This window comes from Lepidochelys kempii, chromosome 15, assembly GCF_965140285.1.
Source record: "Lepidochelys kempii isolate rLepKem1 chromosome 15, rLepKem1.hap1, whole genome shotgun sequence".
NCBI lineage: Eukaryota > Metazoa > Chordata > Testudines > Cheloniidae > Lepidochelys > Lepidochelys kempii.
In genome coordinates this window covers 28,730,719-28,746,917 of record NC_136394.1, presented here as the reverse complement: position 1 = coordinate 28,746,917, position 16,199 = coordinate 28,730,719, and the positions used below count along the sequence as shown (strand labels likewise).

The window sequence follows — 16,199 nt, the reverse complement described above, 5'->3', positions numbered from 1 at the left end:
ACGGAAGCATTAGACGTTTTAGCAGCTGTTTGTGCAAGTACCCACAAGTCTGTGCCCATCCAGGTAGGTACTTGCACAAACAGGCAGTGAAATAGAGGTCCAGCTGCAGCTTTGTCCCTGCATGACCAATATAGCTTGGACCAATGGGGGATCATTCAGTTCCTAATCTGTCTCCCCGCCCTGCGGATGTGGTCGTTGCTAGGAAAGACTGCAGTCAGGAACTGGGGGTCAGCGAGGAGGACTCCACTTGCTGTATCAATGGCAGCACTAATGGAAAAGCTCAAGAATGTCACAGGTATATGTAGGCCCACGTGCTGGGCTTTGGCCTCTCGACTCTACAGAAGACACAGGAGTGATAAGGTCTGCTAGGGAGCCGAGAGGAGGGATTATCTGGCAATATACAGACGCTGTTCAGTGCATTTCCGAGGCCCAGCAGTGAAGAAGCTGGTGCGTGGAATGCTGACTGGCTGGTGGAATGTTTAGAATTCCAATTCCTTTCCTGGCTCTGTGTTAATTCATCCCTCCAGCTTAAAGTTCTGATCAAAGACATCCCAGAAGGAACCACCATGTCTATTGACACTGTGGATGTGAGCGATTAGGGTTCAATCCCTCCCTTCCCCATAATAGAGTCCCTGGGTGACCTTGAATAAGCATGTGGGGCCAGATTTTTTAAGCAATTCAAGCATTCAAAGATGCAGATAGGTCTCTAGTGGGATTTCAATAACTGATTTCAATGGGAGTTAGGTGCCTACTCTCTGTATCTTTAGATGGCCCAATTCCTTTAAAAATCTGGCCCTTAAGATCTCTGGGCCTCAGTTGCCATCTGAAAAATGGGGATAATGGCACTTCCTTACCTCATCACGGTGCTGGGAGGGTAAATCTGTTTGTGAGATGTGCAGATACTACGGTAATCGAGGCAACGGAATCACATTATATCTCTGAGACGATACACGGGGCAGAAGAGCTTTTCCAGGCCCCATATGTAATAAAAGGTTTCAGACGTTCATTCATCTAGAGATCAATGTATTTTCCCCACTGTCTCCCCAAAACAAAAAGGGATTTAGGGGTGAGCGGCAATTACTGCTATTCAAAGGCAACACTGGGCAGCCTGGAAAGATGCCGGCTGTCTCATGCAAAACCAGGGCGCTAGCCGGTGTCCCTTTTTGTTTCACGATTGTTTTGTTTCACGGGCTGCAGTGCTGAGTGAAGGGTAACCCTGCGCAGAGGGCCAGCGTGCGGCTTGTGGGGCACTGTACCCTGGGTTGAGGGCATGTGCGGCATTGAAGTGCTTGCTGCACAAGGTGAATTGCATCCAAAGCAAACGGGCATAAAACCAGGGTAGTTTGGGGAGGTTGGAAAATCTTGTCAGTGGGTTTTGGTTTTGCAAACTCAGCAGTGATAAGCATCCCTGTTCCATTTTATTCCAGGCTCCACCAGGGCCAAATTCCCTGCTGGTGTAAATGGGTGGTATCAAGGGAGCTGTTCCAATGTACCCCAGCAATGAGTTCAGCCTGCTCTTTGGGTGGCGCTCAGCAAAAGGGCCTCAGGCTCCCCTCGAATCAGGACAGCATTTTCATCCCAAATGAGGAACATCAACTGCCCCGGCCTTTTCCCGGTGGGAAAAATAGGATCTTTCAAAACATCCGGGGGGGGGGGGGGGAGTTAAGGATGGGGGGTGAGGGAGAGACAGAAGAAAAATGGCCAAGAAACTGGAGTGCTTGAGCTGACAAGCAAGAAACGCTGTTGATGTGTTGAAATTAATGAAGACTCTGTGTTCATTTACCACCCTACCGTTCGGCACAGTTGTCCTGGCAACGGAACACTGTCATCTTTTTGTAGTCGAAGAAGGACACACCACGCAGCGCCCGTCGGCGAGTGCTGTCCACGTAGCAGCCAATGTATTTTGCTGGGGAAAAGAAAGAGAAGACGAATTTGGCTTGTTATGAGACTCCCAATATCTAAGTCACTCGTGACTCCCTCTCTCTCCGAATTTGAGCCTCTGGCTAAATATTATTTTTCACCTCTTCAACATGAGTCAGTTCAGCTGGCCTAGAAATGCAAGTCAAGGGGAGGGGGGAAGGGGGAGCAGGAATCCATCAGTGAAGCACCCACGTAGGTGCAAGGAATGAATACACAGGCAAATAAAGCATGTTCCCGAGAAGGAAGGGAAGCAAAATGAGTTTTTCAGAGCCCTGGAAGGCTGAATGCTTAACTCATTCGCTTAACTCCAGTCAGTGCACGTCCGGAAAGGAACCATCACTAAAGCAATAGCCCATATTCCAGTGGGAGGTTCTGCTCTCCTCAGCAGCACTGGTCTCAGGGGCAGCCTGGCACAGGAAGGGGCTAAGGGGGTTGAATTTGGGGAGGTAATTTGTGACGTGTTTAGTGCTTGGGAAATGGCGAGGCTGAGAATGCAGGCCAGGAACACAGCCCAGACGGGGCCTGATTCATCTCTGTGTTACTCTCGTTCCAGGCCGGCAGAACGCCATGGGAATTAGAGCCCTCCCCGCTGTGCAATCCGAACTTCTCGGCCCAACCCAGAAGCCTGCTACTCGCTGTGCATCCGGGCACAATCCAGGGATGGGCACAGGGAGCTAAACATCCCAAGCCCAGTGTTGGTTCTCTCGATGCCATCCCACCCTGGGCATCCCCATGACCATTGCCACATGCAATGTCCTCTCTCCGGGCCTGATCCAGAGCCCTGGAATTCAGTGGAAAGATTTGCTTTGCCTTCAGTGGGTTTGGATCAGCTCCTGTATCATCATATTCCCAGGACATGTTGTGACTAGGGGCCAGACTGGGGCAGAATAACTCCCAAGACAATCCAGTGTGCATAGGGAGCTCAGCCCTGCTCCCCTCTCCACAGACGTGGCCAAACTGCACCCACCAAATCTTCTCCTTGCCTCTGTGAGGGCAGGAAATGTGACTGGGGCTTAGGGTTGCCAGCTGTCTGGTTTTCGACCGGAAAGTCCAGTCAAAAGGGAACCTGTACAGTGTCCAGTCAGATGTACTGTATTTCCCAGTGGAAAGCCTCTTTGGATTAATGCTGCCGGAATGGTGTGAAGGGGCCATAGGGCTATGCACAGTTGAGCTTTGTGTCCTTATCTCAGGCACAACGTGAGGAGGGGTGTGAAGACAGGTTCTGTATCCCAAGTATGGCATGTGGCACATAGCCAGGTGCTTTCTCTTCCTTGTGGGTTTACAGATCATGCCACAGCTGTACAGGTAGAGCAGGACACTTTTCAAAGCTTGGGCATTTGCATTCTCTCTCCTCTGTTCCCCCCCGTTTTCACCCATTTCTATGGGCAAGCCTGTGGCTACAGGATTCAATTCTGGCTCTGAACAGTAAGTGTGAATTTTGGAGAGTCTAGGGCATGCCCCTGGCCTGGAGAGGGCACTTCCAGTATCTGCAGGCACAAGCCAATTGTGGGTGTTTTGGCTCAGCTTACTTTATTGCTCCCTGCTCTTTCCTCTCTCTAGCAGCCTTACAGCACTATCTATCGGGGGATGAATTCTCTTTTTACCTATCAGCTAGAGGAAACAACACCCCAGGTCATTCAGAGCAAAGGCTCCTTGTATTTGCAGAGTGAACAGTTGTTTCAGGGCTAATTCATAAAAACCATAAGCTATATACTATATAATTAGCACAGTCCTTTCAAGGACTTGCCTTACATTAAAAAATAATACAGCAGCCAAGGCCAGGAAGATGGCTCAATCCATCATGTTTAGCACCAGTCAGTTGATTCTTCGCATCACAGATTGAGGCAGAATACCTAGCGCTTCAAGTGAGAGAGCCGAGACAACAAGGCAGCGATGCTTAGGAAATTAGTGCCAGCAGGCATGGCGAACACTTGGAATCAGATGGTGAGGCTGAGGCTGGTACCCCCCTACTGTGCACAAGCGCCATCAGCTCCACCGAGCTAGAGCAGATAAATCACAGAGTGCAGGTGTAATCCTCTGGTGAGCATGTGTCATAGGACTCCCACCGTGCTGCTCTGCAGCGGAAATGCAGTTACAGCCCCTGTGGCTTTAACAAAGATGGCTATTTTAGCTCAAGATGTAGTAGCTCAGGCATTTAGCTCTGGAGGTCGCCAATTCAATTCCCAGCCTGCCAGCTAAGAAGGCAGCCGTCACACATGCTTGGGCAAAGGCATCTTGGGAACAAAGCCATCAGTGCTAACAATGAAAGAACCCCCACCATTGATGGCAGCGGGCCTGGGATTAAACCCAGGTTTTACCCCATTAAAATCAACAGAAGTCTTTGCCTTAGCAAGGCCTGAGTAAAAACACACTAAGGTCTTCGGGATTTAGCCCTGCGTGTTGGTTTCAACTGCTGCGCTATGGAACTTTAATTTTACACCTACAAAAAGATCTGTCCATTGTTTTTCAATTTGCATGTAAAAACTAAATGATTTCCCTGATGGAAAAGAAGCAATTCTTAAAATTACAGTAAAGTCATAACATTTTTTCATAAGTTTAGGCATAACCCATGGCTAACGTTAGAATTGAAGTCTCACTACTAGAAAACATGCTCTTACTTGGGCTTGGAAGAACAAAAACGGGAAAAGAGAATATAATGGTGGTGAACCAAACGAATGTTAATATATTGAAGAAGGGTCAGATTCTGAACAAGGACATAAATCAGCACAGGCCTGTTGATGTTAGTGGAGCTATACTGATCTACATCAACTGAGGATCTGGCCCTGACTGTATAAAGCAGCTTTCCACATCAAGGGGCTGAGATGGTAATAAACTGCAAAGAGAAACTGAGGCACCTCAATGTCTTTGCTTTTTATTTTTATTGGTGCATTTGATTGTCACCAGATGCTGCTGTCTCAGCCTCTCGAGGAGGATGTTGTGCACTGGGCAAAAGGGCGAAATTAACCTGATTGATGGGTAACATTTACTATAAGGGGTCATTTGCTTACTAGGGTCTTTTTTACCTTGAGTTAACTGATGGCCACTTAGCTCAGGGCAGTTTACACCTTGATAGAAGCAGGCGTGGACACTCTCCAAACATTTGTTCCAGGATACAAACGTGTGTGCTTTACGCGAGGCTTGGGTAGGGAACAGGAAGTCAGGGAAAGGCAACATGCTTGGTGCTCCTTCCTGCACACTGCAGAGAATCACAGAGATGCTCGAGGGCCTAATGCACAAGGATGAGTCTCTGAGGAAGCCCACTCCATTTTGAACTCTGCAACATGGAGCTCTTCAGAAACAGGGAATGGAGCCCAGGAGTTTCTAAAGTGAAAGGAAGTCAGGCCTGGAAGTCTGTTCATTGGGGCTTTCTGTTGTTGTGCATCCCTACAACAATCTCTAGTCTACAAGATATGTCCTGAAGTGTGAGGTCTGATTCCCCCTAGCCTAACATGCACAAGGAAAAATGCTATCAATGGACACGAAGTTACTTAGCCTTTCTTAAAACACAGCAACAGCATTTGACTCTGACCTCCTGTGGCAGGAGATGTATTAGCTTTTCTTTGTTCTAAAGGCAAGAAGTGGCTTGGGCAGGTGGAGAAGCTGGAGGCAGCAGGAGCAGGCAGATAGGAAAGGTCAGAATTATTGGATAATGCAAAAGGAAGAGGGAGACACACTGGGCCAGGGAGAGAGAAAGGAGAGCAGGAGCAAATCTGCAGTAAGCAGAGTGATCTCTGTGCACATCCTGTTCTTGCTGCATCATGCAGTGACAATCCAGGGCTTATGAAGCTCTTAAAGGACCGTCAGGTCGGTCATGCCCAACAAAGGAAATTTGTTTCATGCTACAAGCCATTGTTTGTGAGCAAATATTTTTCCCCTCCATGACTTTAATTAAATGTTTACGTTGGTTTTAAGTTATGATGAGCAGAAAAGCACTAGATACTTTTAGGTGCATCATCTTGTGCATCATCTAGGCTCTGCTCCTGCAAACACGGATTCATATGCAGAACTTTACTCATGAATGAAGCCAACAGCGGAACTTACTGGACATAATACAACTCCTTTCCCCTAGGTCAGCAAACGGACTGGGTAATAGCTTCCGATCATTACAGACCGAGGCCACATTCAAACCAGCAATGTGGAGGTTAGACTTCTTATGCCAATACAAATCCGCTGAGCCATGAAGTCACCCAGAATGTACTGTCTTTTTAAAAATAAGGCAGCTAGCATGGACGAGGTATGGTCACCTCTATATCTCTAGCCATGTGTCTTTCTTTCTGTCATGCATTTTTATGCAGCTGAAGAACTGAGCGGGAGTTAATTTCGATTCCATCCATAGGAAATTATAGTTACAATACCAGTAAATTGGGGGAAAAGTCTGCAAAGCAGGGACAAAAATGACACTGAGCTAATTTAACAGGACAGAAAATGAGGCTGCACCAATGGGACAATTACCATTTGGTTTGAAGCTCAGCAGGTACCTTGGTCACTTCGCCTCGTCCGTCTGGCGCCCATGAGTGTTGCATGCTGAACCCGTCACGATACAGTTTCATTGAGGTCACAGTGCTGCATTCTGCTGGGCATCTCAATGTGAGCTGCTTGCTCACGGCACGGTGTCAAGGGGAAAGCTGCTCGAAATGGCCGATGGGACAATACGCAGTTCCCTAACACAGTCGTTGCCGCCTCGGGGAGCTCACAGAGAGCTGCTAGAGCTGGGTCATTGATTTGGGTATCCTCAACAAGGGAGTTCTCAGACCTGCTACATCATCTGTCTTGTCGAAAGGCAGAGTGAAATAGGCCGGCACTGTCATAACATGAACTCTGCCTTCTGAGATGAACAGCCGTGCTCCCACACACACAGACAGGGCCCTGGGTGTGATGAACACTACATTCCGTCTGGATACAGACCGCATTCAGGTCGCTTCTCCTGCTTTCAGTATGGCTGGAACTGTTGAAAACAGCATGGGGAAAGCATTGCACCAAGTTGCTGTAGAAGTGATAGTGTCAATCTTCTATTTGGCCTGAACTGGCTGTGGGGGAATCTGTAAGAGACCTGGCACCTACAAACACTTCCAAGAAATGCTATTTTTGCTCTCTGTTTTTATTTTGTTGCTGTATTTCACAAAACCTTTACTTTCCAAAGGCTGGTGAATCAATATATTTTATGGAAATGTACCAATTGTCCCAGATCTTTGTCTAATAATAACTGATGGATTCACAGATCTTAAATTAAGTTGAAAGAGAAACCTTTATTTGAAAGAAAAAAAAAGTTTTAATGGCCGAATGTAAATTTGTCTGTCACTTTAACGGAGGTGGGGATCCTGAGACGGTGTAGATAGAAAACCACATTTCATGTCTGAAGCATGATATAGGGGAGAAAATAGGCTGCAATATGGCATCCAATTTTAACAGTGAGAATAATTAACCATTGGAACAATTTACCAAGAGTTGTGGTGGATTCTCCATCACTGACAATTTTTAAATCAAGACTGGATGTTCTTCTAAAAGATCTGCTCTAGGAATTATTTTTGGGCAGTTCTCTGGCCTGTGTTACACAGGAGATCAGATGAGATGATCACAATGGTCCCTTCCGGTCTTGGAATCTACAAATATTGCACTCAGTCATGTAAATTGCCAGTAGGTTCAGAAGCAGACCCGCCTAGATGATGGAGTGATGTTTGCAAAATCGCACTTGCAGGACACAGAACAGAGCGAACGTGACTGGGGTGGATTCATTTAAACATTCAGAGGAATAGTCAGGGAAAATATATTGCACTATTCAGGCAGCTCTAATTATGAATGAGAATATTGTTGAAGACTGGGAAACCTCACTAACACTGATACTCAGGTAAGACATTGTGCACCAGTTACCCTAGCCAGTCACAATTAAAGCAGGCAGGCACCCATGCTAGATGCTTTGCCTGGGGTACTGTATCACCACTAATAAGCGTGGCCAACATAATTTTCATTGCCTTCACCTTTTCTTTTCTAATCAGATACAAAAATACATGCTCTGCTGAAAAGATACATCGCAGATGAAAGTCACGTGACATGTTTGTTCAGTGAACTGAACCTACAGCCATTTCTTGTGCCAATTTTAAGGAAGAAAAAAAGCAGTTTCCCAAGTGCTGGGTGGGTAGTCAGCTATTTGGTAATCTGTTAATGTAACGTTTATTAATCTGTTTTGACGGGAGATGTGCAGTTTACTGATTAGGACAGGAATCGCCCGAGGCATGCAACTCTGAAAATATCTCTAATCTGCTCTCGAATGTGCAGAAGTCAAATGGTTTCTTTAAAACACGTTCCTGAATCCTACCGGGGTCAAATCTCTTTTATCTCTGGGTTTGTTTATGTACCCCTTACTGCAGGGTGTCAGAGCCCCGTCTTCGTCCTAGACCTAGAGCAAACCTGTTAGCCTCAGATGACCACGTGCCCTAGTTTTCCATCAGCAGGGATGTGACCACAAGCATGGGATTCAAAGACACAGAGACAAATACAGTTTACCTTCAGTGTTTTCTTTCAAGTGGAGCCCTTAATCTTGCTTATCATAGAATCATAGAATATCAGGGTTGGAATGGACCTCAAGAGGTCATCTAGTCCAACCCCCGGCTCAAAGCAGGACCGATCCCCAACTAAATCATCCCAGCCAGGGCTTTGTCAAGCCTGACCTTAAAAACTTCTAGGGAAGGAGATTCCACCACCTCCCTAGGTAACGCATTCCAGTGTTTCACCACCCTCATAGTGAAAATTTTTTTCCTAATATCCAACCTAAATCTCCCCCACTGCAACTTGAGACCATTACTCTTTGTTATACTCCTTGACTTACAGCCAAGTCTCAACCTCCTCCTAACAATGGATTCCCAGCTGTATCTCTGACATAGGAATCCTGCTGTGGTGAGATTATCCCATGTCCAGGCAGGTTGTTAGAACCTATTTGACAGCAGTGAAATTACTTTGGATTTGTTCCTGTGACACGGAGATGAGAATCTGGCCAAGTAATAATAGTATTCATGTGCTTATTGGCTGCCGGGGTAATCGAGATGATTTACAGGGTAAAAGACAAGAAACCTATGTCTGATCTCAGACTGGTTTTAAACCAGTGCTGTCTTCACTGGAGTTACTCTGATTTACTCTGAATGAACTGATCCAAATCTAGCCCCAGTCCTGAGGAGCTTGCAGCATAGTGTCACAGACGACAGATCCATCGGACTAGAGCCTCACAGGGCGAAATTAGTGTAAACTCAGCTGAAGTTGATGGACTGAATCTGGCCTGTAAAAAGTGGAGACAACTGGGGGCAAATCACAGAAGGGGGACCAGGTTATTTTTATACATTTTCCCCCAATTGGAGCAGCGGAGACACACACCCTAAGTAGTCTGAAGATGGAGCTTGATACATTTTTGAACAGAATTATCTGATCTCTTTGCCTGTGTTCCTGTAAACTTCCATATTGTTTCGACCCCATCATTCCCATGCACCAAGCTCATATTCTTATTGACTTCAGTAGGTATTGGATCAGACCCACAGAACAGCTTCATTATGGGCTCACTCTGGCTTGGAAAGCAATCTGCACATTGCAACGCACAATGTGGGCCTTTCATTCTCTCTTTCTTCATCTGTCTAGATCCACACGCCAAATCCATCACCTGGGTATCGAATGCGGCAGCAATGAACTTGCTAATACCAAGCCGTCCCGTGCTCCCGACTGATAACATTCTTCAGCTCCTGCTTGGAGTCTGCAGCCCTTACATCTACCTAAGCCAAAATCCGTACTCTCCACACCCCACTGCCTGGGTGCCATCCAAACCACAGTGCATCCCAGGAACAATACTGACTGAGTTTGGTTTTTTGGATTCAACTCGAACAGTTAAAGGTTGTCGGATCCTCTTAGACCTCTTAAAAGAACGTCTTAGAAACTATTAAAAGACTTTTGGAGGATGAGGAGAAGGCTGGAGGAAGATTGAGGGAAATGTGCCCTGGTAACGGTAACCACGGAATAGTCATAGCGCATTGCTTCCAATTATTTTCAGCATAACTTGGCATTTCCACAATGCTGATCAGGTCTCAGAAGGTCAGCGAATTTTGTTCATGATCTATCCAACTGATATGGGATTACTCCAGTAATTTTTAACGGGCCAGTGACTGATGTGCATTATGTTTAGTACACTGCTCTTGACATATATGAGCTGCAACTTATTAGGAAGTCTACTGAATAATTAGGGAAATGCAAGGATAATGAGTTAACAAGGGGCTAAGAGAGGCATGATGAGCATAGTACAGCCCAGTTGGAATAGCAGAAGCTCAGAGTTAATAACACAGCTACCATGATATAATCCTGCTAAATAATGCATTTGGACAAATTCAGACCTGGTGTAACTCTACCGATGTCAATGGAACAGAAGTGAATTTGGACCATGTTGACTTGCTGGAAAATGGCCATCCAGCAAATATGTATTAAATCCCTACTACTTCATTCTCATCTGATGGCTTTGTTAGTGGGTAAGTGGCATTAGCATTGTAAATATAATGGCAATATTAAGAATAAATGTCGTTTTGTATAGATTGTGCCTTTCATCCCAAAGAATCCCAAAGCACTTTACAGGCCATGCAGCAAATACACTTTGTCCCCCACTGAAATGCAGCCACCTCTGCAGTGAAATATAGCAGCTGAGCATGTAGTGTAAAATCAGGGCCAATGTCTTTTTTGCATGCTTGGAGTCCCACCTCCAGTGGCCACGATTTGGCTGTGCGTAGACATCTGTTCCGTCAAGGAAACCAAAAAAGAGACTCATCCAGTTGGTCAGAACTTTACCGAGTTATCCTTAGCTGGAACTACAGCCTTTGCATATCTTATCACTTGCAGGAAATCATGCTGCTGCTTCCATCCACCTCCAATGCCCCTGGGAAACGGCATTCGGCTTTGCACCGAAAGCAGCAGATGTCGGGAGGTTCATTCTTCTGCGAAAAGTGGATGCGCTGCAGCTAGCTTTTAAAAGGAACAGAGAGATCTCCATGGACACATTCCTGGGTAGGAAGGCTGAAGAAGAGGCAATCACAAGAACAAGCACGATTGTCCTGTGATCTCCTCTGAAATAAAAAGTGACCAAAAGGGTGCACTTGTGCTTTACGAGCACAGAATAATTATTACACCCTTGTGAATGTTGCCCTTTTTAGCCTGTTTCGAATGGTCCATAGACCGATCCTGCCTTCCGTGGGTGTGTTCATTGACCAAGCACGTCAAACTTGAGGATCAAATTCCCTGCTGGTGCAATTCCCTTGAAGTCAGCTGAATTAGGCCAACGGAGAAGTGGGAGCTGGGAGCCTCGTATTAGAGCCCCTTTGTCTTCAATGGGAGCTGTGGGGTCTTAGCACATATGGAAACCTGGGCACTTATTTAGGAGCCTCACTATGGATTTGGGGAAGAAGGGGTTAAAAAGCAAAGGTAGCATCCAGCTCTCATTCACCTCCAGTCCCTTTGGGAATGTGACTGTAATAAAAATAACAATACCTATATGGTGATTTTCATCCGCCTGGAATAACTCTCCCTGGTGTTATATCCCGTAATATGGGATCTGAAGGGCTCACACGGAGAGGGCCTGCTCTCCACAAGCCGCTCCTCTCCCTGCCCCAGGGAGCCATCCATCACCTGGAGGAGACAGCTGTGTCGGTGGCTAGTGATGTATACTGAGAGCCTCTCTGCATGGGGCCGGTGACTCAGAGGGGCCTTTGATTTACAATACCAAGCCCAGAGTAAAACCCTCCCCTCACACAAATAGCCAGCCTGGTCATTTTTGCGGCACAGCTCAATCGGCATATGGTCTTACTCGGGCTTTGATACGCTACTGTGCTCTCCTCAGGACCAAAGGTGAACCTGACCGCCTGCTGTCACTCGTATTGCGAGGTGGAGTCTCAACCCCTCAGGCTCTTCCTATCTGGCTGCTGCCCCCAGAGATTTTTCTGCTGCTCCAAGGAAGGGCTTGCAGCAGGCAAGGCTTTTCAGCCCAGATTCTCAAAGGTATTTAGGTGCCTAACTCCCATGGGGAAGGAGGCACCTAAATAGCTTTGAGGCTCTGGGCCTCTGGGCCTAGCTACTTGGCATCTGGACATAACAACACGTGATACCATCTCTGCTAAAACAAACTTGCGATGTCCAGGAATGCATTCAGTGGGATTGACTACAGCTGAGTCAGACAGTTCACTTGGCCTAGGGATCCTGGCACTGGGAATGGAACGGGTTCCTAGCGGTTAGAACAGGGGACCTGCAGTCAGGACTCCTGGGTTCTATAACCACACCCAGGAAGGAGAATATTGTAGTGACTGAAAGAAGAAGCGAAACGGTGTGAGTCAAGGTTGCTGGCTTTGCATACCCTGCTCTGGGTGGGGTATGGAGTTTAGTGGTTAGAGCACTAGGGGAGGTGGGGGCTGGGCAGCAAGATTTATTTGTTCCAATCTCAGCTCTGCTACTGACTTGCAGTGTGACCCTGGATCGGTCACTTAACCTCTCCATGCCTCACTTTCCCCACCTTTATAATGGAGCTGGTGATATTCCACTACCTCCAGGGAGGATCATGGGGCTAGTTCACTAACGGTTACAAAGTACTTTGAGATCCCCAGACAGCGGACGCTAGGGAAGTGCAAGGCGTGGATACTGCCAAGGCCTGCGATGCGGAGCAAGAGCCTGCTGCCGGGAGCTCTTTCGGAGCTGGCAGAAATCACGCGGCTCCGCTGGCTTCTGCGTCTGCTCCTCCACATTCTCTGCTGGCTCATGGGGTGTTAACTGTCACTTTGTTAGTTAAAAGCAGGATGAAAGAATTTCTCCGGGCTTAGCTTTAGGGTGGAGTAAGTATCTACCCTTATCCTGAAGGCTCCAGATCAAAGGACTTGCATATTTGGTGCGCAGTTTCTCCAGCCTAGATAACGTTCTGTTCTAAAGGGTTTACACACTAATTGCTGTATGCAATGCTAGTAGGATTGCGCCTGATGGCTCTTGGGTAGCAGAAAGCTTCCAGCAATGGGGCAGGAGTTTAGCTTGAGTCTGCTGTGTTTTCCACCACTGAGTCTGAAGAAGTGAACAGGGGCTGGACTGAACTGGTTTTTTGTGATTTTAGCAGGAGTGTCACCAAGTTACAGCTTGCGGACATACGCCGGGGGTGCATTTGGCCAGCTTGTTAAGGGCATTTTTCCTTTCCTAAGGTCATCCTTAGTGTCATTAGCAATTCACTGCAGGGGAAATTCACCTCTGTCGGGAGGTCCACACAAGGACTAACCCTACAAAATCGGTCTGAGGTAAGGCCTAGGCCCTTGTGCTGTCACCTCTGCCCAGCGGTGAATTTTGCCAAGAGTATGGTATAAAGGCATAGGGTTCAAGGCCAGAAGGGATCACCAGATCACCGAGCCCAAGCTCCCAAATATCACAAGCAACTAACCCCACCCACCCACCCCCCAAATGCCAAACAGACATAACAAAGAGACAACCCCTGAATGAGGTGCTCAGACATGCTTGGACACTCAGACCACAACATACTTTACAGGAACACAGCTCGCTTCTCTGAAAAGCCACACAACTGGGCAGTGAATGGCTGAAGAACAGAGGGAGACATTTTCAGTGGAGGGCACAAAGGAAGCACAGAATCATAGGACTGGAAGGGACCTCGAGAGGTCGTCTAGTCCAGTTCCCTGCACTCATGGCACGATTGAGTACTATCTAGACCAGCCCTGGCAGGTGTTTGTCTAACCTGCTCTTAAAAATCTCCCATGATGGAGACTCCACAACCTCCTTAGGCAATTTATTCCTGTGCTTAGCCACCCTGACAGTTAGGAAGTTTTTCCTAATGTCCAACCTAAACTGCCCTTGCTGCAATTTAAGCCCATGGCTGCTTGTCCTCTCCTCAGAGGTTAAGGAGAACAATTTTTCTCCCTCCTCCTTGTAACAACCTTCTATGTACTTGAAGACTCTAGGGGGATGTCCACACTGCCACCGGAGGTGTCCTTTGCAGCTCGGATAGACACACACACGCTAACTTTGATCAAGCTAGCACACTAAAAAGAGCAGCATGGGCTAACAGTTCGAGTATAATCCCATCCGAGACCCGAGGTGAACCCTTGGGCAGCTCGTCCATGCTGCTGCGCATTGCGATGCTGCAATCAAAGCTAGCACAGGTTTGTCAACCCAAGCTGGAAAGGAGGAGTGCTCATAGATTAGGCAGTAGGGCCTTGATTAAGAAGGGAGCATGGGCACGCACACTGGGCCCAGTTCTGTCCTCCCTTACACTGGTTTCACACTGTGGAAGGCCTTTGAGTAGGGTGTGGTTACTGCCAGTCCATACTGGTGAATCCGCCCGATTGTCTTTATTGGGTCTACTCAGATCTCATTCAGGCTCCATTTGTTCACAAGCATCTCATGTTGGCCTCGCCGGCTCTCGCTTCCTCTTGTTAATTACGGCCACAGCTGCTTATACCCGGTCTGAGCACTGAGTCCCGTGCAGTTTGATTTTTTTGTCCTGAGTAACCAAATCTTCTCGTTCCATTATAAAACAAACAGACAAGTAAACTGCTAATAAATAAAGTAGCATGTACAATATCTGCGCTTCGAAATGCAGGGAAACTTATGCAGATGAGGCGTTGCCAGAATGTACTGAATACAGCCCCAAAGTCTCCCTCTGTCTCACATGCAGCCCCGTCTCTGATTGGGCTGATTCTCTACTGGTGATTTCGCAGAAAGCCAGCAGAGGTTTCTTACGGATGAACTGGCTTTGCTTAACTCGAAGATTCTTCTGAATATGGTTTGGGCCGGTTACTTGCTGGGAGCTAAGGTATAAACCGAGTGGTAGCAGCATCTGCTTTCCCTCTGAACACAAAGTAGCCCCTTTTCTAGGAGTCGCTAATGCAAGTGTGGAGTCCAACTCTTGTCACTCATGGCCAGCACCAATGTGCATTGATAACGATAGCATCTCCCTGCATCAGTCCCCATCTCCATCGTTAGGAATTAGAAGCCATTTTATCAGCAGTTAATTGCAGTGGACACATTACATATGGCCAGGAACAGGAATGCTGCATGTTTTTTTATGGTGACAGACAGCTGATTCTCGCTAACCATCTGGTCGAGATTCTCTGCGTGTCAATCCAAATTAATCTAATGAACACGACCACATGCGTTTCAGAAGTGGGTTTCCACAGATTACTCTGTTGTAAGTATAAGAACACCACAAGGCTGGAGAGGGAAGGGCAGACTATTTATTTGGGCATTATATTTCCCATCTCCTGTTATGTGACATGAAAGTCACTTGACTGGAGGGCATTTACTTTTTTCCAGCTTTGGAAAAGCCTGTTTAGTAGGGGATTGGAGCATGCATCATACACAGGTCTCTAGCGACCTGAAATGACTTAGCTGCCACTACAGAGCATTGCAATGAACTGTCTAGAGAGCATTTTCATCATTGTCTTCTACTAGATTAAATAAGAACCATTCAGCTGTGATTCATAGGCCCTATACTGCTAATTGCCAACAGTGATCCAACTTGAGCTAAAGCAGCTGGCGGATGTGATTTTGGAAACCGAGGACCTGAGAGGCAGATCCATGGTGCACAGCATAGTGACAGCTGTGAAATTCCTAGCTTGCCACAGATTTATTACAGCATTCCTCCCACACACACCTCAAGAAATACATACTCAACCTCTCAGTGAACTTTTCCATGGAAGGTTACTTCTGTGCATAATTAAATGTTTCACTGGTTACTTATCTGGCACATCAATGTGAAATCCCGACTAACTGGGGGTATGTTGTCATCTCCATACTCACTGTGCCCTGGGCGTTATACATACAGATTCCCATGCACACTGATGAGATCATATTCCCATCTGCACACCTGACAAGATGAAAGGTAGCGGGGGCAGCATGCTCAGCGAATGGCACCGGGCGAGGCACCTGCTTGCGAGGGAGTTGTGCGCGTCTGTCATCTCTTTGCTGTGGCTTTGTGTGTGGACATTTTACATAAGCTCCTTGTTGTGTGAGTGACAGTTGCTATTCTAGGGCAAACGTTAAGTGCAGGGGAATTCCAAACAGAACACAAAATATCAACCAATTAACAATCATTTCTGCGCCCACGATGCAGAGGTGAGTTTCTGGCTGGTTTCAGTGCTGCAGCCATTCAAACACACAGCATACAGCATCTAGGAGTATTGTTTCAGGCCTAATCCTTTTTGGTGCAGAGCATTTGCTGAGGGGGTGCTGCACGCCACAATTCCCACCCACACCACTGGGAGCTGAGGATGGAAGTTAATCGG

At 47.0% G+C, this 16,199-nt stretch overlaps 1 protein-coding gene across 1 annotated transcript in view; it reads right to left on the bottom strand.

The window, feature by feature from the left end:
• Positions 1 to 16,199, bottom strand: part of WSCD2 (WSC domain containing 2) — a 132,946-nt gene that overhangs the window by 56,985 nt on the left and 59,762 nt on the right. Inside the window, exon 3 of the mRNA XM_073313578.2 lies at positions 1,792 to 1,906. Coding sequence (XP_073169679.1) covers positions 1,792 to 1,906 — 115 coding nt within the window. The remainder of the gene's footprint in view (positions 1 to 1,791; positions 1,907 to 16,199) is intronic.